Source organism: Homalodisca vitripennis, chromosome 3 (genome assembly GCF_021130785.1).
Source record: "Homalodisca vitripennis isolate AUS2020 chromosome 3, UT_GWSS_2.1, whole genome shotgun sequence".
Lineage (NCBI taxonomy): Eukaryota > Metazoa > Arthropoda > Insecta > Hemiptera > Cicadellidae > Homalodisca > Homalodisca vitripennis.
This window is the reverse complement of record NC_060209.1, coordinates 78,197,449-78,222,840: the sequence shown is the minus strand read 5'-3', so window position 1 is coordinate 78,222,840 and position 25,392 is coordinate 78,197,449. Positions and strand designations below refer to the sequence as shown.

Genomic DNA, 25,392 nt, shown 5'->3' with positions numbered 1-25,392 from the left:
TTTAATAATATTTCCAAAATCAAAATTTAAACAGTGTGTGTTCAATGCATTAGATATTTTTGAAGATATGTCATTAGCACAGTCTGGAATAAATGTTATAGAGTAACTTTGTTTCTTTTATCTGCACACTGTTTACTTAATACTTTATCAAATTAAAATGACCTGAAACAAGAAAGTTTTAAAAGTATCAATAGCTGTTTAGTGGGGGTTAAATTTGCATTGTGGTGAGACAAAAATCTTATCATTATTTTTATAATTTCTATAAAGTTTTCCAAGAAAAGTTTCTATTTTTTACCCGATAAACCTTCCTTGGACTTCAACGAATATTTAAAAAAAGATAATTAGTCAAATTGGTCCAGCCGATCTCGAGATTAGCGCTTATCAACATATTTAGTGATTCATTTTATTTATAACAATATATTTCTTTTGCTGAATAAAATGATTTTTACTCTAAAATTGGATAAAATATAATCACGAAAACCACGCAATCCAAATAATAATAAATTTACAATTATGACATGTAGTTATTTTTCATTTAACCATCTTATATTTTTCACGCAGAGTTTACCAGTTGTTTATTAAATTACGAAAATTAATAGATGTTTACCACATGCACATTTGCACAAATAAACCGTTGAAATGATATCTCTTAATTTGCCTATTTTAATCTCTATTTTTAATGTTTACACTAGACTTATTATTAACAAATCACGTACCTGAGTCCCCTTAACATTTAGACCGGGTGCTATAATGTCTGCAAGTGACATTCTTCTCACAAAACACCCACCGACATCTCAAAAGTTTATGGAAAAATCTGGAAACAAAAATGACACTTGAGATACACTTCCAAACTTGTCTTGGAACAGCATGGATTAGAACAGGGTTATCCATGAACCTCTTCAGGGAGTATGGTCCATTTGGGTACATTAACTTTAACATTTATTTAAAAGAATATATTTTAGTCCAAATCTGAAATAAATACCCATACGGGCTCAATGAAATCTTATAAGTTGGCAACACTGTTATTTATTACTGGACTATTTATCAGTCAGATGTATCAATTGAATTTATGAGCCTTCAAGCTGTGACTCAAGTTTGTGATTCTTCAATTTTGAAAATGAGTATAAGACTGAGAGTGTTTCCTGATACTTAATGTTTTAAATAAGAAGTAATTATAAAATAATTACATTGAATTTATAATCCGTGCTTATTTGGGGGTTATAATCAAAGCCCAATTCATGTGGTCATTTTCAACCAATTTGGGCTTTTAGATTGATTGATTCGAGATTTAAGTCGATTTAGACTTGCTAGTTGACAGGTTTCTATAGCAAGACAGTTTTTACTATTTTTACTGTTATGTTATAAACATTGATTTTATTAATAAAACATATAAAAATAATTAATATTAATGTACCCAAAATGAACCGAATGTAAACCTTAATTACAACAAAACTCGCTATTGAATCTGGAATTTTTGCGCAACCGGGTTACATTTTTTATTAGAAATTTAAAGAAAGAAAAATAATATATAATTTGATTACTTTTTATGGGGTTTAAAAAAATTATTTACATATAAGAAAAAAAGTATTAAAAGTTTTTGGAATTTTGTAAAATACGTCCCTGAAGAGGTTAAATCAAGAAAATAAACAAGACAATTAATATTAATATCAAATAGTAAAATCTTTGTTAACAAAAATGGTCATTTCCAAATATTTCATTTCAAGTGCCATGAGATACATTATCAGGCACGAAAGAATTCAGATCATAGTCAGTCATAGAAGACAAGCATCCGTTTACAAACATACGAGACTGAGAAATAGTTTAATTACTCAGCCACTGTTGGAAGAAATAGTTACTGTGTACAACAACAATAGTTTTGTAAAACTAAAATTTAGAGTAAAACAAGAACACAAATACTTTTTTACGTGTTATTTTATGCATAGCACAATACATGAGAACGATACCGTTAACGGCTCGATATAGATTGTTGCTTTGATGAAAAATTACTTCAGTTTGAAATTGCAATAAACCCAGCGCACGGCGGCTTTATTAAAAATAATCATTATGCATATTTCTGAATTGTTCTAAATAAAAAATATTAAGATCTGTTCTTGACCGACATAGAGTAGAGATGATCAATTTCCCCACCCACGATTGTCTTGTATGATGGTATACAACAATCCTAAGCGATACTAACATCTATAATGTCTCGAATATTAAACACCGTCATTTATCACCGAGCAAGTCACATTTAGCCAACTAATTTAGTGTTTATAATTTGTAGGTTTTCCGACATCAAACAAATCAATTTCGATTTTCGAATCTACAATACATCACACTACAAGAACTATTACGTGTACACATATCAGCGTGGGTGAGCATAAAGATTTTATTAGTTTGGCAAAATTCGATCTCTAATTATATCATGCCAAATGCACATCACTTTGTCATGAAAGTGCATAAGCTCAAATAACAATAATATCATGCATACAATTACATCCAATTCGAATGAATAGAAACAATACAATGTTCCTTTTGTTTCTATCTCAACACTTAAATTAAACATTATACTACCAATAATACTGATACTAGTTAGCTATATTTATTTTCGGAAGAATAAAAACCCTCGATAAGAGGACTACGTTAAAACATTCCATCCACCGCCACCAAAACCACAGTAAATTAACAAACCAAAACTGTTAGATAAAAGTACCTTTATAACAATTGGAGGTGATCCACATTTGCATGAAAGTAGTATTAATATTAGTATTGTTTAGGCATCCCCAGTTTCGCATGTTAATAATCTACAAGTAATTCAGTCTAGTCCAAAGATTCGAGTCGGTGACTCTAGGGTCCAAGCTGTTTGGGGGCTGGAATCTGCACAGAACAAACCAATAAAATTTAATTTCACCCACATAATAGCCAAAGAGATTACAAAATTTTCAATAAAAACAATTAAAAGTATAAAGTAAACATTTTGACAAAACTAGGGGAATTTAAAATAAAATTGTTAATAAAAGATGCAACAAATATAACCAAAAAAGGCCCAATATGTTCAGTTTGCGGACAACCTAGAGGCTGTCTTCAAACTAAATAAAAGCGATAAATGTGTGATCACCAAACACCAAAAGCAATAAATAACTAAACAGCAAAAGCTTAGCAATATTGTGAATCGGTAATTAAACCATTAATTCATATATAAATCCAGCTCACAACATCTTAACATAGGCTTACAGTACTAACATACAATTTATGGGTTACTTTATACAACACATATCGCTTCGTTGGGCCCTATTTGGTAGGTTAGTTTACAAAACAAACAGCTTAGAGAATCAAAATGCTACAATTAGACATTTATGTTTTTTAATTGTTTACTCGACTGTGTTGATAACGTTAACTTTATAACATAGTTTATTAATTGTTTAAAACACTTTTATGACATATCATTACATTTTTGTGAAAGTGACAAACATTTTGGATTTTTGTTATTCTATGTAGTGTATATGGAGAGGGCAATGTACAATAATATACTTTAGTCAGTTTAACATAACTCAATTAATTTATATCAGGTAAATAAATGAGTTATAATTGGTTAATTTTAATTATTTTCTGTTTCTTTTTTATCTCGTATATAAGTTTATATTTTGTCTACTCATCTCGTTGTATTTGAAATGAAATAAAAATTGCAAAATATAGTTCTTTCCATTTGTGGGTACATATTGGAAATTTTAATGTAAACCCTTCCACACGTGTTGCTTTACGCAAATTAAATTAAGATTTTGATTAAAGCTTTTGAAATACCACGCTTTTGAGTGGAAACACCTAAATATTCCTGATATTGTATTGTATTTGTGAATAATGAGACTGATGACACGTTAAAAGAATGAAATTCATGTTTACCTCAGCGTAGATTTACGAAAAATTTGAAACTGTATAACAAAATACGAGTGGATAAAGAAAGCAGAGGAGTATAAATAGACACAAAAATCCATTACATTTACATTAGGAAACCAAGAAATCTAATGTATCTATCTATCTTTGTAGATCTGTTGATCTCATTGTTGTTAGAATATTTCTAGACCTTCTTACAGTTATCAGGAACGGATAAGAAATCAAGAAATAAATAAAAAGTTATAGGGAAGAGAACTATCCATATGTAATAAGTAGCTAATTAATTTTAGATCGGATATAAAATTATAACCAGATAGAAAATCAATAGAAGTTAATTGTAAATTATTTTGGAATTAGCAGACTAAAGATTGGAGAGTTTCAAACACGTTTAGAATCAAGTAAATATTAAAACTAAAGAAAGATGTAAAAAAAATTTGGAATTTTTGTTATGATTAAAAAATTGTGTATATATATATATATATATTTAATTATATATATATATATATATATATATATATATAATATATATATATATATATAATTAAAAATAATTTTTAAAGTGTATTTCCAATAAATCAGAAACTCTCTGAAACATTTATATGTATAATTATATATATACCTATTAATTATTATTTATATATAAAGTAAAAATTATTTTTAATTTTGTAGAAAATGTGTAACTAGTATTGATAAAATACTACTTTAGAAGTAAGCAGAAAATGTAAATCGCTCAGGTTTTATATTGCTTTGGAAAATACAGTCACTTCATTAGAATTAGTCAAGACTGCAGAAGATACAATACATTCATGGATCGTAATTAGGACAAGTGGAAAATTATCTCACTCAGTTACAGAGAGTATTGCAGTATTTTTTAAAAATATATTTTAAATATTAAGACTTTTTCAAGTGTACTTATGGGTTAAGGATAAAATTAATAACGAAAAAATGTTACACTTAAATAAAGATCAGATGTTCTTATCTGTGTGTATTAAGTATCATACATCGGTTGAAAACAGTACTCGAAGTTGTTATGGTGGGGGAGGGGGAGGGAAATATACTCCCACATTATATAAGAGAGAAATATCACAAGAAAGTCTTATAATAAAGGAGATTTCGCATAAACTTACAATACGAAAATATTTGTGTTAGGTATTTTTATTAAAACAATTCTGATAAATAGCTTAACTCATAAAACAATGATTTCCTAATAAAATAAATCACAACTTGAATTAAAATACTTATTTGAGAAAAGATAGAATTTATGTATTTATCATATATTAAAACACCAGATTTGCAGGTTAATTCCTAAAAATTGGCATTGCTATTTGCTTGAAATGGTGACAAAATATTTGTATGTGTGTTTATAAAACATAAGAAGATAATGGCTTATCTCAGACTTTGAATGAGTATACATCTTGCATGTAGGAAATGTAATATTTTATTCAATATGTGTTTAAAACAATTAAAAAAATATTTTCGGAATTTTTTATAGAAACATTAATTATCCAACAATAAAGTATGAAAGGAGCGTTGGAGAATAGAAAAGTAGATTTATTAAAATAATTGCTAAATTTGTTCAAGTCAGAGTGAAACATGCGTAATGATACTATGCATTAGAGTGTATTTGTAAGATAACAGTATTAGTAAATTAGATGTGCTAATAGTGTATACATAGGAACGCACCGGTAGCTAGTTCTAGCGCTCCCTGCGGGCGCGACGATGACGCTCTTGTCGACTGCGGCGATGCCACCAACCCTCTGTCGACCACTTACTCTCTACAATGTCTAAATCATTTGCAGGTAACTGGATTACAATTGGGATTTACATCAGGACAAGCCTTACACATCTAGCTTTACTTTAATGTTTCCAAGCCAATCTTCACTTCATACAGTTATAGGCTATAATGTTAACACACTAACATTACATCTTTGTGTAAGAATTTCTCCAGCTACTATGTCTAAGGAGAAAAATTACTGTAATTAGTAAATATTTGCTTCTTATATCTTGAGTTCCTCAGTATCCAATATTAATATAATCCATATAACAATACTAAGTGAATTGGCAATACTAATTCTATTAAACCCAAGGGCAAAGTACTTGATTCTTTGGAATTGTTAAAAAAATATTTGCCAACCCTGTTCATTTTGGGTTAGAGAATATGCTTTAAATCTCAATTCCATTGGTTCAGGTGTTGTGAGTTGGATTTATTTATTGTTGATACTTTCTGAATAACAATTATAAAGTTTGTTAACATTTTCACGAATTACAAATCAGGCACTTAATGGACTTGACTGTGTTTGAAAATCTACATTTAACTCTAAGGAGAAAGTCATCTTTGGTTTAAAAGACTTTCTTTCATTAGAAAACCAAAAAAATTAGTGCCTATGCCTGATTTCTAACTCATTATAAATATGGATATAAAGTCAAAATAATTCATGAGGAATACCACTTATTATCAATTACTGTTTACAATAGTTCATATTAAAAATATATATGTTATGAGTCAACTATAAACCATTTAATACTTAATATTGTTTAGGTAAATCGGCAATCAAAATACAGATCAATAATTCCAGGATACAATACAAATTATTAAAATAAAATAGGTAGGTTTTTATAGAATAATGTATAAAAACAAAAATTAAAGGAATTTATTAAATTGAAAAATTAAAAATACACGTAATGACAATCTAGAAACTCAAAAGAGCGTCCATGTTTTTTTAACTACTGATATTTTTTATTCATCATAAATAATAATAGTAAATCGTTTTGTTCAATTGTTATAAAAAGTACAATTTTTAACTTGATTGGGTTTTACGAATATATGTAAAAAACCCAGATAATAACATTTATAAGTAGACTACACCAAATTACAATAACTTATTCTAATATTTATTATAACTAAACAAAAGTGTATAGTTATAAAACCAAAATAAATGAATATAATATTTTACTGTATTCAACAAAATTAATGATTTGTTAAAGTCAATGGCCACCTTAATCTCAAAATGTTCTACAACCAACACCAAAAGCACATCCATCACCGTCCAGCATGCGGCTCTACTGTTGCACTACTGTCCTTGGATTTTTAATTGCTTATTGTTCAATTAATATTCTCAAAAACATCTCAAAAGTAACCTTAAAACTCTACAAATCTGAACGTGTGTAGGCAAATGTTTAATATAATGAATTATTTTATAACATTATAAGAAGTTACATATTTTGGTACAAAATATATTTAAAAAACTAAGAAAATGTACTACCACATTCATGAGTTTATTGGTAAGAATATTATCTGTAATTACTAGCTGTCTTGACTAAGCAAATATTTATGGGTGTTTTATTTAGACCAATGTAAGTAATTTCGCTATCAGCTACATGATTGTTAGCTGTTTTCCAATTTTAATGATTTAAAAAATTAGTTTAAAGTAAGAGTGGAATATTTATTCTCACACATTTTATGGTTGCAGTAATTTAGCACATTGATTTACAAATATTTACATTAATTATGGAATTAATTAATTAAACACTTAAAGCTGGCAATAGGGTTTAAAGGGAAAATAAAGAAAGTAACAAATTAGTAGAACAAACATAAAAGTGTATTTCTTTGGTTTAAAATTAAATGGTGAGAGATAATACAAAACAATAAGCGATCCGCAGGACGATTGTCAATAAATAAATACGATAATAAATAATTATATAGATAAAGTTAGCAATAATAGGAGGCAGAATATCCGAGTGAACAGAAAACTGTCATTGGCCTATACATACTGCTTCGGTTAAAGACGTCTTTGCTCTCACAGCGCTGGCCCTTGAATCCGTCCGCGCATCTGTAACAGAATATCCAAGTGAACTGAAAACTGTCATTGGCCTATACATACTGCTTCGGTTAAAGGACGTTTTGCTCTCACTCTGTAACAGAATATCCAAGTGAACTGAAAACTGTCATTGGCCTATACATACTGCTTCGGTTAAAGACGTCTTTGCTCTCACAGCGCTGGCCCTTGAATCCGTCCGCGCATCTGTAACAGAATATCCAAGTGAACTGAAAACTGTCATTGGCCTATACATACTGCTTCGGTTAAAGACGTCTTTGCTCTCACAGCGCTGGCCCTTGAATCCGTCCGCGCATCTGTAACAGAATATCCAAGTGAACTGAAAACTGTCATTGGCCTATACATACTGCTTCGGTTAAAGACGTCTTTGCTCTCACAGCGCTGGCCCTTGAATCCGTCCGCGCATCTGTAACAGAATATCCAAGTGAACTGAAAACTGTCATTGGCCTATACATACTGCTTCGGTTAAAGACGTCTTTGCTCTCACAGCGCTGGCCCTTGAATCCGTCCGCGCATCTGTAACAGAATATCCAAGTGAACTGAAAACTTTGTTGGCCTATGTACAGCGTCAGTTACATGTTTTTAATTACTAATAGCTGCTTCTAGTTTTTTCTTTCAAAATGAAAATCTGTAACAGAATAACGCATAAACAGAACATTCTCATCGGAACACAATATCGCTTCCGTTGAAGGCCTCTTTGTCTACAATGTTGGTTGTCAATCTTTTGTTTGTCGTGCATCTGTAACACAATATCTAACTGTACAAAAACTTCCCATGGATCACGTGCATTCTTCGGCTAAGTGGCCTTCCCCTGCTTGTATGAAATTGGCAGTATCTTTTGTCAGTCAAGCATCTATAACAGAATATTTAACTGTACAAAAACGTCCCATGGATCACTTGCACTCATCGGTTAAATACGTATTCTCCTGCTTGTATAAAACTGGCAGTATCTTATATCTGTCAAGCATATATAACAGAATATCCACTTGGATATAAAACACTTCACAGATAGATCAAATATACTTCTTCGGTTAAATCACCTGCTTCTATAAAATTGGTTATACCCTTTTCAGTTGCGGGATTTGTAACATAGTATTGGACGAGACAAAAAATATAACATGCACTGCCTCTATTGAGTATGTTTCTGTCACGCATCCGTAACAGAATATCTCAGTCCACAGAAACAGCCATTGGTCCCTGCAAACTTCTTCTTTAATGATATCTGTGCTCTCATTGTTCCATTTATACAGCAGTAACGTAACATTACAGGCAATAACATATAAAGTTGTAATAAATTACGGTGTGGACTAAAGTACATGAATAATTATATTATTAAGGCATTCATAAGTACATTCGTGTAACTCAATAAAGGAGTCTTAAATAATAGTTTTATTACGTTTCTATTTATTCATGATAACATTACTAAAAAAATAATGATGAAAAATAATTAAATTTTGTAATTTAGTGGAAGGAGAGATTTTGTACACTACAGATTAGGTCGAGATTATGTTATTTACACCTCTTAAAGTTGATGTCAAATACATCGTTTTGTTTAGTCAATGACTAAGACCTTCCTTAATTGTTCCTATAGAATGCCGTGATATTGTAATGTACCAAATTTAAGACGTGTCCTGAATAACCTTCACATTGTCACGTCCGTCCACCATACCCGACACAGGAACAGTCTGTTTGCATAAACCGAAAATTCTTGGATTGGGTTTTCAAAGGACCAAACCTTATCTTTTCAGTGGCAATAATGCTTTGTTTTCATTCCATTTCCCTTATATCCTCTCCGTATTTTACTTTACAGCACCATTCGTACGATACTTCCTTCAGAATAACCGTTCCTTCCATCATTCAAACAGCAGAAGTCAGTCAGTGTGTGTACACTTCATCACAATCCACAGCACATTCTTCAAGAAGAAACTCAAATTTTACTCTTTGGTTTCCTACGAAATACATCTGAAGAGAGTGTAAAAATGTTAGCATATTGGTGTCTGAAAAACCGCGCCCATTTAAAGTTTCCTGAGAATCTCTAAAGAACATCCACCTCTTTTTCCACCGATAATGCCTCTAATACCAAATATGGTTTAGATAGGAACTGCTTCTTTGCTACTAAAGTATGTGCTGACCTTGAATATGTTTATAAAAATAGGAATATATAATCCTGGGAACACTCTTATAGACGCAGGGGGTATGCAAACCCTGCATCTTACGTAAGAGTACACCAATATTGAAATTTCTAAAAGAGAGGACTAGAATGGATCGATAAGCAAGCAACGCCTGTTTGCCTACAGTTATTTCGGAATATCACCCCTTGGATTGGTAACCTCTCCACGAAATCATGTAAGGTTGTGTTTGATCCAAGTAGGAAATCTGTAAATCGATTGGATAAAGTATTTCACGGTTTTCTTCGTCCAGATCAGATCAGAATTGTCTTTATGGAGATATGAGAGTTTTGGCTACTGAGAATTATTGTATCCATTTTGGTGACACTCGTCTGTAATGTTATTCTTTCATGGACACATATGTACCAACTGAAACATATAATTCACTACCTAGGCGAAGTACTTCTTTATTAATTCAGTACTTTCCGCAATTTTACATCGAAACACTAAATCTACTGCTATTTATTCTTCTTCATTCCTTGGACAATCTCAAGACATCCAGGGAAATTGAAATGCTACCTCATGGCGGTCAACCGAACTTGCCGAAGCGAAAGCGTTATGTCAAGCGTCACAAGCACGACTGGAGGGATCACGGATGGACGGACACAAAACTGGCTTTATGGTTGAACGGCTCCTGCGGGAACATGCCGACTGATGGAGGTCTCCACCTGCTAGACAGTCAGAGTACAACGTGGGCTAGATAAACTTTCAGGAGTTATCCCACTATATTCCACACATTAAGAGCTAGAATTTAGGGATTGTGTTACTTTTCCTACCAATCAGTAACGACTAAGTCAACATTGCACACTGGATTAGGGCTTCTGATGGCCCTCTTGTGAGCCTATGAAAATTATATAAGACTCATTGATTTACTGGTTTGCATATAAATTCTGCCAGTCCTTTTTAGTAAACGCTTGAGTTACTTCGACTTGGAGATTCTAGTCCTTGCTTCTCATTTTAGATTACCAGTGAACTCTAATTCGTCAAAGCTACAGCCTCATTACTTCCTTTTTCCCCTCCTCTCTTTTTCTCTTATACCACTCTCCTTCTGTCAGTCTCCACATTCTTATCTTCTTTTTTTATCATCGTATCCCTCACTTTCTAATCACTCTCTAGTAAAACAGTTTGAGACTGTCCACCGACTCATGTGGAACAGTCAAGCCGTCTTAGTCTATATGTTTTAGGCTTAAATTGTAAGTGTTATGAGATTCAATCTCCTTTCTCTTGTTCTCGACGTGTTACCAATGCCCAAAGCCCATTTGTATTATTTATTTAGTAAAAGTACCATTTATTTTAGTTTGTCACTAGGTATAAAACAAAAATTAAATGGTAATTGTTTATGGATCAACGCAGTGAACGATAGTGTCGGAAATTATTAAATTTTCTACTAGTTTCAGCATACCATTATCAAGTCCTCAAGTCAATCATCAATAATGACTTTTTGAACCTTACTTTGTTCATCTTGGACTTGATCAATGATCAATACAATTAACTTAAAAACAAAGTTACACCTTATTTCTAATAATACATTTTTTATTAGTAATAAAGACATATAAGATTCTATATTTCACTTATTGGAACTACTCGTGAATGTACTTCACAGAATCAGAATAGCAAAAAAACATAAAAATAGTATTGCCTAAACACTAACATTTGACCTCCAAGGTGATTATAGTGCTATTCCTATCTATGGCTTGAGTGTGAGCCACTAGCATTGTTAATACCATTGTATTAACTTGGATCCCTGATAAAGATTTGACGCCGTGTAGCGAATTAACAATACATTTCGAAACATTTTATATCTTCTCTAATGAAAACATTAAAAGGCATACCGTACGCCAGTGAACGTGTTACAATATGTGAATAGGGTGTTAGAGTACGATTTTCCTAGTCTTTGTTAGCTTTTTGTACACATTCTTTGAGGAAGGTGGCTCTAAGGCTATTAAAATGTTTTTCCATACTTTCAATCATCACTGATTCGTGGATTAAAATGTCCAAGAAGAATAAGAGAGACTTGGTACATGAAAAGTTATCGGTGGTGAACTTCTATCTGCTCGAACCTTTCAAATAGGATATACGAGTAGTTATCTCACTTGGATTCAATGTACAGCATCTTTTAACCATCGCGTTTCTCCACAACCAAAAGTCTGTACTTACGTATACAGTAAGTTTAATATTTGGTTCATCGTGACGTTCTCAATCATTCTAAATAATATTAAAGATAGACAATTACCATAAAATCCATTCCAATACACTAGAAACTGCTTACGATTAACTTTTAATAAAAGTTTGATGATCCTTTCACAGTCTACAGTCATTTTGTTTGTAGCCCCACAAAATAAATGTTTTACCTCATGCTCTTACACCTCAGAAATATGGAAGATATCTCATTTGAAATATATAATTGACACACCCAAATCTTCTTTCCCATATTTTTTAAATTTTATTTCAAAATACCGAAAACTTGATCGAAATTTACAGCTGATATACTAAAATATTATATACTTTTACAAAAAAGCGTTTGGACGCCTATTAATTATATCTCTAAGATGAGACATTTCCCATGGCACTACCATCAAGAATAAGGGCGTGAAAGTGCATAATACAATGTTATTATGGGGGAAAATTCAAGGTCGTTTCACTACAGTATTTTCTTTTTACCAAGAGGAGTAAAATACCATCTTACGCATACAGTAAGACCAAGCCTTCCTACTTAAAAGGTTACATTTTTGGTTACTCACTACTATATTTATTATACAGTAATAAACCTAAGAAAGCGTTAAACTTATGCAGCATAATTACTTTTAAAAATTGTTGGTAATTGTGATAAGTTACTCACTGACAGACAAGTTCCGCTACTGTTTCATAGTAGGTGCAGGTGCCACCGTTGAGACAATACGTTTCTATGGGGCAGGGATTCCCCATTAGAGGCCACAGTGTCGTCGCTGAAACAAACAACACATATATTAGTTATAGTACGTGTTCCAAACTTAACTATCATCTAATCATTAATAATACTTCACTTTATGAGATTAAGGTGGAACAATCATGCTTATTATCAATTACGTTAGGCTTTATGAACCGCTTTCAAACCTTACAATAACAGTTTTAGAGGATAACAGGATTTCGGACTGTGAGTTTGAAATTAAAATAATTTACTCAGTAACAGAAGTAATGTGGAAAGAAAGCTTCAACCTTTCAGTAAAAAATAATGTCCAATCACTTCCCCAATACATCCATCAGTAATTGTCCGATCATATGATGCTGCAGACAGAAAAAAACAGTACGATTTCACCTTACAAAGTTGATAATTTCCCCCTAAAATGTTCAGCAATGTCTTTTACTCTGCTAAATTCAAAGTATAGCACCCCCCCAACACCCATACACTAATGTAAAAACGCATTTTTTGGCAAATAGAGGTAACTATACTTATCAAAAACAATTTTTTCTTCTGATTGACACCTTGGATCATGAAAGGGATTCATGAATGCCTTTGCGTAAAAAATTGCTCTAATAGAAATGTTTCAGATTCCTAGATTTCACTTTTACGAAATATTTAGTTCTTTCTAAACCGAAGACAATGATTCTATTTTTTTCATTATTAGAAATTAGATTAGTTTTTACGTATTTAATCTCTATGATAACAATAATAACGTCCTGATTGTACATGATTTTGTAAAACCCTAATGTGCTCCCGGGGGAACTGTATCATCTTGATAAGGAACTTTCGCCTTTGAAGAAGGTCTTATCTTAGGAGATCTTTCATTTCTAATAGAAATACAAGTTCATAAAGGTAATTTAGGTTTTCGACGAAGACACAAAGATTCCGAAATTATTAATATTTTTTTTTAAACTTCAAAAAAGAGCTGTTTCTGAATTTGTGACAAATAATTTGGGAGATTGGACGTGTGTTTCTAAAATGTTAATACACTTGAACCGAAACAGTTATATTATATATGTAGCGTGATTTATTATATCAAGTTTTCACGAAATTTGAGGTGAATAGGAACTAAGGGTCGTCTATCCCCCACACCATCCGGTACCGTGCCGTGTTAGACACAACAGAACAGAACACCCGACCAATCCGCTGACATCTGCAAGCTGGTGGTTACACCGGACCTCTTCCAGAACAAATATTGTAGTATTTATAGTGCAGGGCCCAGTGACGCCCGACGTCATTCTGTCTACTTTACTCTCAAGTACTCTTCTCTCTTTGGTACTTAACACGTTCGATGTTGCTGAATACCAGAACAAATACTGTACTATTTATAGTGCAGGGCCCAGTGACGCCCGACGTCATTCTGTCTACTTTACTCTCAAGTACTCTTCTCTCTTTGGTACTTAACACGTTCGATGTTGCCGAATACCAGAACAAATACTGTACTATTTATAGTGCAGGGCCCAGTGACGCCCGACGTCATTCTGTCTACTTTACTCTCAAGTACTCTTCTCTCTTTGGTACTTAACACGTTCGATGTTGCTGAATACCAGAACAAATACTGTACTATTTATAGTGCAGGGCCCAGTGACGCTCGACGTCATTCTGTCTACTTTACTCTAAAGTACTCTTCTCTCTTTGGTACTTAACACGTTCGATGTTGCCGAATACCAGAACAAATACTGTACTATTTATAGTGCAGGGCCCAGTGACGCCCGACGTCATTCTGTCTACTTTACTCTAAAGTACTCTTCTCTCTTTGGTACTTAACACGTTCGATGTTGCTGAATACCAGAACAAATACTATACTATTTACAGTGCAGGGCCCAGTGACGCCCGACGTCAATCTGTCTACTTTACTCTCGAGTACTCTTCTCTCTTTGGTTCGTTCGGTGTTGCTGAATACCAGAACATACCACTTATAACTATCACCTTTGGTTACGCACTTTTTGATTCCCTAATGGTGTTTATAACTTCTGGTATATTTACTTTTGCTATGAATGTGTTTCATGTCTGTTGACTGGTGGAGTGGTCCTGAAGTTTATCTTGAACCAGAAGGTTAGAGTTTGCAGTAGGATTGATGCTAAACGATGTTCACATGGGATTTCCAGCATCAATTGACTCCAATATGACACGGGGACTAATTGTAAAGATGTCCAAATCTCCAACGCTGAATGGTGAAGGAATGGGACTTTTGGAGACTGGATTTCAGCATAGCCCACCTACATAGCAAAGACTGTTGTCATCATAGACAGAGTTCCAAGTAAAGCTTGTAGGGCTCTCTTGTCACTGGACTGGTACTAGCTTGTTATAAGTTCACACATGTTTAATTAACTTATTTACATTCAAAGCACCCTTCCCTCACTTATATTCTCCTTAATAATCTGCAATCTGTTGAAATATGTTTTTAAACAAATTGATCAGACCCATTGATCAGGCATATTTTATAGACAGTATAATATAAAGTTTATGATCATTTCACGAGGAGTTAAAAATGCATTTCAGCTGATTTTAGGGGCATCGTGTAATGAGTTCATAAACAAAAGTATTGGAGACAAAAACATTAATTTCAGAATGTATGTAGACGATGACTGGAGGGAATTACAAATATTATTAATAAAAATATGGTCATGTCTGACACACATGTTGTAGATAATTCACATGTGTACCTTCAGTATGATTTATTCGGGCCTGGTTACAAATTTCCCACTTTAAATATATATAGTTTCTCGTAGGGAATTTTGTTCTATTCTTGTATCAAAAAAGTCGTCTGAAAGGACTGCGAGCTAAGCAAAACCCGATATCGTCACCTTTCATTACTGAGTTCGTTATGTTAGCGTCTATTAAACTTCAGCTTCAAGTATTTAGAAACAAAAAAAAAACACTTTTAGAATCCTCAATTCACCCCAATTTCGACAGTATTCTGTCAATTTAATTGTTTTCGATTAGTAATATCAGTATTTACATGAAGCCAATCACGCTGGGTCATAAGCCAAACAAAGTCAACTGTGGGGAGGAACCTTGAGGAAAATCCATTTGAAGTGAGGGCGTTGATTAATAAAGCGGGTGAAGTGAATTGAAGTGAGAGGTAGGCTGCGGTTTATTTTGATCCGATTGTAAAGTGCGGTGTTTAGCTGGGCCACGTGGCCAGTGTCTGGGCTGGCAAGATTGTTGCGGTTCACTCTTAGCTCTCATAAGTAATCAGTGTTAAAGTAGCTGTAGAGATAGCTGGTTGGACTCTCAACTATTACAAAGTCACGATGGGTTCCAAATTTTAGCTTAGTTTAATCTCTGCCAAAAATCAACTTATGCTTTTATATTCATTAAGACAATAAATACTGACGTTTTTGGGAATTGGTTTTATCTGTGAACGGATATGATCCATCCAACAGGATAAGAATCATATTTGAAAATGGCCTAATTCATGTTAAGACGAATTAGGCCATTATTAATCGTATTTAACAGAGGTTTTCAAAGAGGTAAGCATGGATGTAAACGATTTTCAACTCAGTTGAAGTTTGGGGTTGGAAACGATTCGTCCTTTGTTCTCCAGTTTCTTAAAACTTAAAAAAATATGATTGTATTGTAGTATATACAGTAGGTAGGTTTCTCCTTTTTTTTGATACCACTTCTAATTACAAATTGACTCTTTTCAACTACTAGTTCGTCTTATGACAATCTTCGTCTCCAAAATTCTACCGCATTAGACCTCATCTGCGCGTTTTCAAATATGTATGATAAAATCAATGTTTGCCTCTGTGGTTGGTAGTTTTAAAGGATTTGTTGTTTATTATTTTAAACCAAAATTATTAGTGGTAAAATATGAAAGTCCTGTTTAATCCATATCATGTAGTCATGTAACATTATTGTCTAATTTAGCATTTAACTTAGGAATTTAGGAACACTGTGGCGAATTTAACTATTAGAATTTGTAACCGTTTCAAAATCGAACTTTCAGTAAAATTTCCGTTATTTTATACATATTTGTCTCAAAAGTAATTCAATTTTATCTCAGAGTGTTATACATGACAATTGTGGATGAGTGTTAAATTTTAAAAATTCTCACCTAATAGATAATGTAAGAAGAACAATGGCAACACAAAACTATATATGGACTGTAGGATTCTATAGTAGGCAGTCGTCAATGCCAAAAGTTTATATAAAATCAAATGCTTGATTCAAGCTTTAATTGAAGCTTCTATTGATCTGAATACGTTTTGGGTCTTTGTTAGCTCATACTAATCACTAAAACCTTTTTATAGCTTATATAATTTCTAATTTGTGATTCCTTTTCGCCATTAGCGTTCACCATAGACACTATTCTCTCGTTATCATATGGTCGGAGGCATTACTAGATAAGATGAGATAACATTACCCGACCACAATTCTGGTACAAAATAGGCAACCTGTACATAACGATTACGGTGTGATATTTTCATATACACGACTTTGCAAGGTGTGGTGGAGGTTAAGAAAATAGACCCGACTTCAACGTCACATGTAATGTGTGTATATCCTCTTTTAGTCCCAAAACGTTTTATTAATGAGTAACTGATAAAAGATTTGTAATAAAACTTGTTTACAAATTTTCCTAATAACTATTTACTTTAGACAACAAGACATCGCTTTTAATTTTCTATCCTTTCCTTCTCAAACCCTAAACATACAGTTTTCTACAGAAATAAGCATAAGGCCACGGGACGCTAGAAATTATTTAGTCTGATTCTAGAGCTGTTCGACGAGGAAGTCTATGTTTAGTAAAGCTAAATGCCTACTACTGTATTTATTTTTCTAACCTAAAAACATATACGTCGTTGCCAGTCCAAAGGACTACTCCACAGCAACAGCGTCGCGTTTACCGCATCCAGTGATAAAACTTCACATGGCGGTTTCGCAAGGAGCGCTCTGGTTGAGAGATCAAAGGACATCGCCGTTATTGCTCGAGAGAAGACGCCTATTAGTCACAAGGATGTGGGTCAAACATCCGTATTAGTCTAGCCTTCAACGTAAAAACATTTGGAATTTTCTGAATATTATAGATACTACAACTATTTATTGTATTGGATAAATCATAGTTCGTAGTGGAATGGAACAGTTTAATTTTACTGTCTTTTACTGTTTTCCTGTCACTATATTGTAAATGACTGTTAAAAGCTTGATAATTGGTATGGGTGTTACAATATTTCTGTTATAGCCGTCCTCCAGTAAGCAAATTATATATATATATATATATATATATATATATATATATATAAAATTGAAAAATTATTGAATAATTTCAATAAACATTGAATTCCAAAAAGTATTTGCTCCGCCGGGACTCGGACCTGGATCTCTCACTTGCCGGGTGAATGAGCTACCATTACACCACAGAGCCCTTACCTTTTACGATTGAATTATTTTGTATTTGGCCGTATCTGTCACATATAAGTTTAAATTACCAGACTATCATATTTATATCAAAGGCCACCTACATTTATATTATATATCTGTGTGATAACTCTTCATAGAAAGATCCTAGATTCTAAAGTTGGCACATAAGTTCCTCTTGATCCAAGGAAGAAATTTATTGAATTTGGGCTCAAAAGGTTAAGAGGCAGCAATATAACTATTGTGATTCTAACATTGTTACATTGGTCTTATGGGTACCATGATCGCAGAGAAAACCGAAGAAAAACAAATTAGTAGCCTATATGAACAGAGTATACTGTAAAGTTAATCATATGCGATTTCTCCACTAACTTCACATGAGACGAATTATTTTGTTGTATTGGTTGGTTTCTTATAAACGTGTACTTCGTCTCTGTAATACGTAGTATAGTCAGCTTATATTGCAATGCCTAGTGCGTTAATAAATTACGATATTTCGTTTATTGACGCCTAAGATATATGTCTTGTATATATTAATTTAGAAAATAAGTGACTGATTGATCAAAATGGAACGGGTCATTACGTTCTGTAACTCCATTGTATAGATTTATTAAGGGCCCTTGTTAAACTCGTGTCGTTGTCCGTCCGTCTGTCCGCTGTGGGATAGATCTTTACGGAAACTTGGTACATAGGTGCTTCTTGGTCTAAGGAACAAGTGCATTGATTTGGGGGTAAAAGGTCAAAGGACAGTCGGCCACCCTTTATGTTCTGTCGGCTACTTCGATACTCCCATGAATCAGTGTAAGGAAATGAAATCATCTATATTTTAATTTTAAGTTTTCGAAATAGTTTAAGAGCACAATGAAAAGATTAAAGTGAACTAACGCCAGGGACGAGTGGCGCTCAATGGCCTGGAAAATAGTGTACAGGTAGCTTGGCCCAACATGGCGCCATTCTGCCGCAACATGTGAGTGGACTTGGCTTGGAGTCAAGTAGTCGGACTTCACACAAAAATAATAAATGTTTTAGAGGCAATGACTCCGGGGTTGATGGATGTGCCCGAATCTTGGCCAACTGTCGCGTCCCCCTCAGTCGGCAGCGGCCGCCACCACGCCTCTACTGCGTACATCATCACGTAGATTTCTGCTTCTAGGAGTACAACGCCAAACTGTCTGAACCAGATTGTACAGTCTTCTCGCGTCTCATTACCCCTAATGCGGACCCGTCAATGAAGACTATGCAATGAATAGGAAAACAGTGATTACAGTTTAATATAATCCACAGTTGAACTAGTAAAGAAAAACATTTAGTTTTTCTAAAGATGTTCATTAATGTGGATATATCTACAATGATTTTTAAATATATAGTATAGAATTGTGACTAATTAAGGTTTGATACAAAATCAAGATTACATGTTTTTACACCCGGACTGCGTATTCACACACGCTTAATGTCCGAAGATTTCATAGATTCCTAATAAAGCACGTCTAGTTTTCTTTATCATTGGCTTTTAATTTTGTCCAAATGCTAAGAAACTCGGCTGTATCACTTCTAACAGAGTGAATAACTTATGAAAGAATAGTTTGATACTCACTGTGTATGAATTGTTATAGAAGATCAAAATTATTCGATAGTAAAAGGGTTCATAGCAAGTTCAGGACTAATAAAATACAGTTTTTCTCTACACTTTGAAATGGATGTCTTGTGTGCTATGAGAGCGTAATAAAGATGATAGGTATGGTAACATATCAGGAGTATATAGCTTGTAATAGCTTAATACAAACTGTCTTCCCCGTATTTCTAGTATACATCCACAAGTGTTTAATTATATAATAGTACAAGTATTTAAAAAATTGTATTGAAGATTCGAAATTATAGAAGCTTCAGGTTGAAAATTACGATTCTATAAAGTAACGTATTTGCATATTTTTGTCAACTGAAGTTTGTGAGCACTTCGACGACAATAGAAGCTTTGGATAGCAAATCTTATACGTAAATCTGTATATAAGAACCTATAAGAAGGACGTCAATGTTTCTAACAAAATTCTATACATCCTCAAAACGGAATGTTAAAATTTCAAGGACGAATACGTTGTGTACATTTATTCCTAAAATTGTACTAATGCTTTTGCGGCGATTTTGAACTGAACGAGTCATCAATACATAGAAAAACAAAATTAATTTCGGACTCACTGATGGAGAAATATGGAGGGCGAATGATCTTAAAAAACTGTTACTAATTTCTTGTAGGCGCATTCCGCGCTTGCGCGACGCGGTCAGAAATAGCGCAGTCGGTGTGGTGGTGGTGCGACGTTGCCAGCTCGTTAGTCCCTCATTGTTATACCTTTGCTGATGGATTTAATAAAGATGCACCCACTACTTGCAGCTAAACTTGTCTCCGTCTAGTGACATTGTTGGTGACATCTTCATAGCAGTATAACAGTAACAGATATTATACTTATTGTAGCATAACTTAGTTGCTTATATAAAAGTGGAAAAATATCAATGATATGCAAAATTAACAACACAGTAATTTATAATAGCATATAAATGTTAAGAAACATAATTGTACTACCAATAATTGTAAAATATACAGTATTTTGTAATTTACGAACAAATATTGATTCATGAATGCACTTTAATTCCACCGAAGCCCGCACTGATGGCCGGTATCATATACGATCGGTACTTTTCCAACCTCAGATCACGTCCCAGATTGTCTAGCTTTTGCGATAGATCACGTTGGACGATCTGGTACGTGATCTGAGGTCGGGAAAGTACCGATCGGATATACCCCTGGCCATCAGTGCGAGCTTCAGTTGCGCTTTCGGCGCCACCCCACACACTTCGGGCGAAAGAAGAAAAACATCCCTCGAGATTGTACCCATATTCAAGCTCAGATCACGTAGGTACTCGTAAAGTAACTTTAACTTTGTTACTATTTAACATATTTGGGATAACCCAATCTAAACGTACTTATATGACGTAATAACAAGTAGTAGATACGGACAGAGTGGCCTCTGGTTAATACCAAAGTACCGAGAATTTTGTTCAGTTTTGATTAAAAATCTTCATTTCAGTTAAATGTAGTTTAATCAGTCTCTCGCCTTACACGTGGCTCTTCTGGTTAAGTTTTAAATACTCGATGGCTAGATAGAGGAAATTGTTTAGGTGTCTCCACTATTTGTTTAACTTCGAATGTGAATAAGATCATTACTGATATTAATTACTTTATTCATCATAAATAACCTTTGTTAGATATTCTCTATGTCCAGAGTCTATTTTATAATACGTATAAATAAGAAAGTTGATGAGTTAGAGAACCCTGAGCGCTCAAAGATTGAAAGAATAAAAATGTAATGCACATTATTGGGTTTCCAAAAAAAATGAAGCGTTAATGAGTGACTATGTTGATTAGAATAGTTGGAAGAGAAAATACTAATCTTAAGAACAAACTTTTATGAATAATAACAATAAACGCGACTGTAAGCTATAGATGAAATGTATTCACCAGTCATAGGACTTCCTGAACTCCACTTGTACCCCGGATTTATTAGTTCAAACAAATTCAGAACACATATAAATACCATGAATAAGTTATATTTTAGGAATGATAACTAATTAAACACTCTATATACGAGTATAAAGTGTTAAACGTTGCTGTATTGACATGAATTGATCATTTATAAACCTCTCGTAAAATTAGAATCATTCTACCCGTTTCTTTCCAAATTCACCAGTTCCTATGCCTCCCCCCCGCCCCATAACATGAGATTCGGGTTTCGCAACGACCAAACAACTTTTATTACTAAGAGTAATCTGGATGTTAACCAACAAAGAATCCTTGTGGGATGATTTCTAAGTAGAGAGGTGTTCAATGCCCAAACAAAAATATTATTTAAACCATCCCTAGATATGTTTTAACTCATCCAGGAATATCTGCTGTAAGACGGTATACGACCTAGCCAAAGCAAAGGTTCCGGATTTGGAAGTAACTCCAAATATCCCTTTGTATGATGATCCGTCTGCCCTCTTGTTTGGCCATCAAAACCAAGCTCTCCATGGCAGATAAATTTCTTGTGTCAACACACAAATTATTTCATGAGTAGTCTTTAGCAGGGAGAATGAAAGTACCATAGACGTACCTGCTGCGGTTTTTGAGCACAGAGGCACAGTGGATATTAGACACAAGACTGCCATAAAGGTACGCCAGCAGTGGTTGTTGATCACAGGCACACATTAGACATCAGACTAGGAAGACTGCTATAACGGCATACCTGCTGTCGTTTTTGAGCACAGAGGAACAGTAGACATCAGACTAGGAAGTCTGCCATAAAGGCACACCTACTTCGGTTGTTGAGCATAGAGACATAGTAGACATCAGACTAGGAAGACATAGAAGCACACCTAGCATAGAGACACAGTAGACATCAGACTAGGAAGACTGCCATAGAAGCACACCTGCAGCATAGAGACACAGTAGACATCAGATTAGGAAGACTGCCATAGAAGCACACCTGCTTCGGTTGTTGATCACAGAGACACAGTAGACATCAGACTAGGAAGTCTGCCATAGAGGCACACCTGCTTCGGTTGTTGAGCATAGAGACACAGTAGACACAGACTACTGCCATAGAAGCACACCTGCTTTGGTTGTTGACATAGATGCACAGTACACATCACACTACAGATGCACAGTAGACATCAGACTAGGAAGTCTGCCATAGAGGCACACGTACTTCGGTTGTTGATCACAGAGACACAGTAGACATCAGACTAGGAAGACTGCCATAGAAGGCACACCTGCTTCGGTTGTTGAGCATAGATGCACAGTACACATCACACTACGGATGCACAGTAGACATCAGACTAGGAAGTCTGCCATAGAAGGCACACCTGCTTTGGTTGTTGAGCATAGATCACAGAGACACAGTAGACATCAGACTAGGAAGTCTGCTATAGAGGCACACCTACTTCGGTTGTTGAGCATAGAGACACAGTAGACATCAGACTAGGAAGACTGCCATAGAAGCACACCTGCTTCGGTTGTTGAGCATAGATGCACAGTACACATCACACTACAGATGCACAGTAGACATCAGACTAGGAAGACTGCCATAGAAGCACACCTGCTTTGGTTGTTGAGCATAGATGCACAGTACACATCACACTACAGATGCACAGTAGACATCAGACTAGGAAGTCTGCTATAGAGGCACACGTACTTCGGTTGTTGATCACAGAGACACAGTAGACATCAGACTAGGAAGACTGCCATAGAAGCACACCTGCTTTGGTTGTTGAGCATAGATGCACAGTACACATCACACTACAGATGCACAGTAGACATCAGACTAGGAAGTCTGCCATAGAGGCACACGTACTTCGGTTGTTGATCACAGAGACACAGTAGACATCAGACTAGGAAGACTGCCATAGAGGCACACCTACTTCGGTTGTTGAGCATAGAGACACAGTAGACATCAGACTAGGAAGACTGCCATAGAAGCACAACCTGCTTTGGTTGTTGAGCATAGATGCACAGTACACATCACACTACAGATGCACAGTAGACATCAGACTAGGAAGTCTGCCATAGAGGCACACGTACTTCGGTTGTTGATCACAGAGACACAGTAGACATCAGACTAGGAAGTCTGCCATAGAGGCACACCTACTTCGGTTGTTGAGCATAGAGACACAGTAGACATCAGACTAGGAAGACTGCCATAGAAGCACAACCTGCTTTGGTTGTTGAGCATAGATGCACAGTACACATCACACTACAGATGCACAGTAGACATCAGACTAGGAAGTCTGCCATAGAGGCAAACGTACTTCGGTTGTTGATCACAGAGACACAGTAGACATCAGACTAGGAAGTCTGCCATAGAGGCACACCTACTTCGGTTGTTGAGCATAGAGACACAGTAGACATCAGACTAGGAAGACTGCCATAGAAGCACACCTGCTAAGGTCGTTGGTCTGGTAATGAAGAGTCGGGCTACGCTATTTTTGGACGACCCTGATCTTTCAACGTACCGGCGCTCGGCGTCGGTGGTCACTAGTGTTTCATCGCATCCATATCTCCTTAGTGCCGGTAAAAAATTTAAAATTTCCCGTGTCTGCGGATGATATAACGCATAGATGAGTCAGGTTGGCCGTGGCCCAGAAGGCTCGAGCCAGTTGGCTGACCGGCCTAGGCTAGGGGTTTAGCGCGGCCGTTCGCCGATCTGATGTTTCCTACTGCGCCACTTCTTTGTGGTGATAGAACAGAGGAGATAGCTTGACAAACTCGTCATTTAGATAAATATAACAGTATTCATTACTATTTAGCAAAATGTTGAATTTAGTGATTAACAAGACTAAGTTTAAGTTGAACAATCAAAAAGATCATCAGAAACACGCCGCCAATAAATTGGAAGAGCTGGGGCATCAATAAAATTGAGAGCATTGATATTATGGTATAATGAACTAAAAATTAATGTATATGTACCGTAGTTTAGTGGATTGGGATGCACGGTAGATAGATTTTTTGGTGCTAACAGTGTTTTTAGATTGCATCACTGGATCCTCGAATAAGTTTCCAACATGTTATCACGCAGGAATGTTGCAGAAACTAGAAATTTTATGTCAACAAGACAAAAATAAATCCATACATTACTACAAACTTCTTAAAGGACATAAAAATGAAGTACTTCTATTCATTGAATACGCGTTAAATAAGCTACTCCAAAACTGGAATATGTCAATAACAAGAGCACACATTACGTGGAACAAGTTGTACTGAGTTGTTCGGTACACTTTATGTGGATAGTTCTTAAGCTAATTCCCAGAGTAATAATAAGTTACTGTGGTAACTAATGTTTGCGTAACAGTATAAAGAGAAGTTTTAGCTAAACCTTCAAATGTTTAACCAATTTTATTTATATTCACGAACGATACATTTGTGAATTTCTTAGCGCTTTTTTTGCTTTATGCGACTTTCAAGACAATAACGATGGTATCTTAAATTAAGTTTTAATACATTTATAAAATAGTAATGGTATTTTCCTGTGAGGCTTGTGACTTTAATTATAAAAACCTTTTATAGAATGCCAATTAATATTTAATTAGATCCTAAACGACTAACACTATTATAACATCAAAAAATACATGAAAATACGAAAAAATATATGTTTTTTTACTC

General features: G+C 34.4%; 1 protein-coding gene across 3 annotated transcripts in view; it reads right to left on the bottom strand.

Annotated features, from left to right (window-relative positions):
- The window catches only part of LOC124357080 (pro-neuregulin-2, membrane-bound isoform-like), a 56,455-nt gene that overhangs the window by 7,651 nt on the left and 23,412 nt on the right, over positions 1-25,392 (bottom strand). The window contains exons 3-7 of one of the 3 annotated variants that reach the window (XM_046808498.1): positions 12,735-12,840; positions 8,185-8,243; positions 5,575-5,675; positions 2,714-2,877; positions 717-814 (exon numbers count right to left, since the gene is read on the bottom strand). In XM_046808498.1, coding sequence (XP_046664454.1) covers positions 5,587-5,675; positions 8,185-8,243; positions 12,735-12,840 — 254 coding nt within the window. In that variant the 3' untranslated portion in view covers positions 717-814; positions 2,714-2,877; positions 5,575-5,586. Of the gene's footprint in view, positions 1-716; positions 815-2,713; positions 2,878-5,574; positions 5,676-7,828; positions 8,244-12,734; positions 12,841-25,392 lie in introns of those variants that run through there. The other 2 variants (XM_046808499.1, XM_046808500.1) reach the window with 2 other exon arrangements.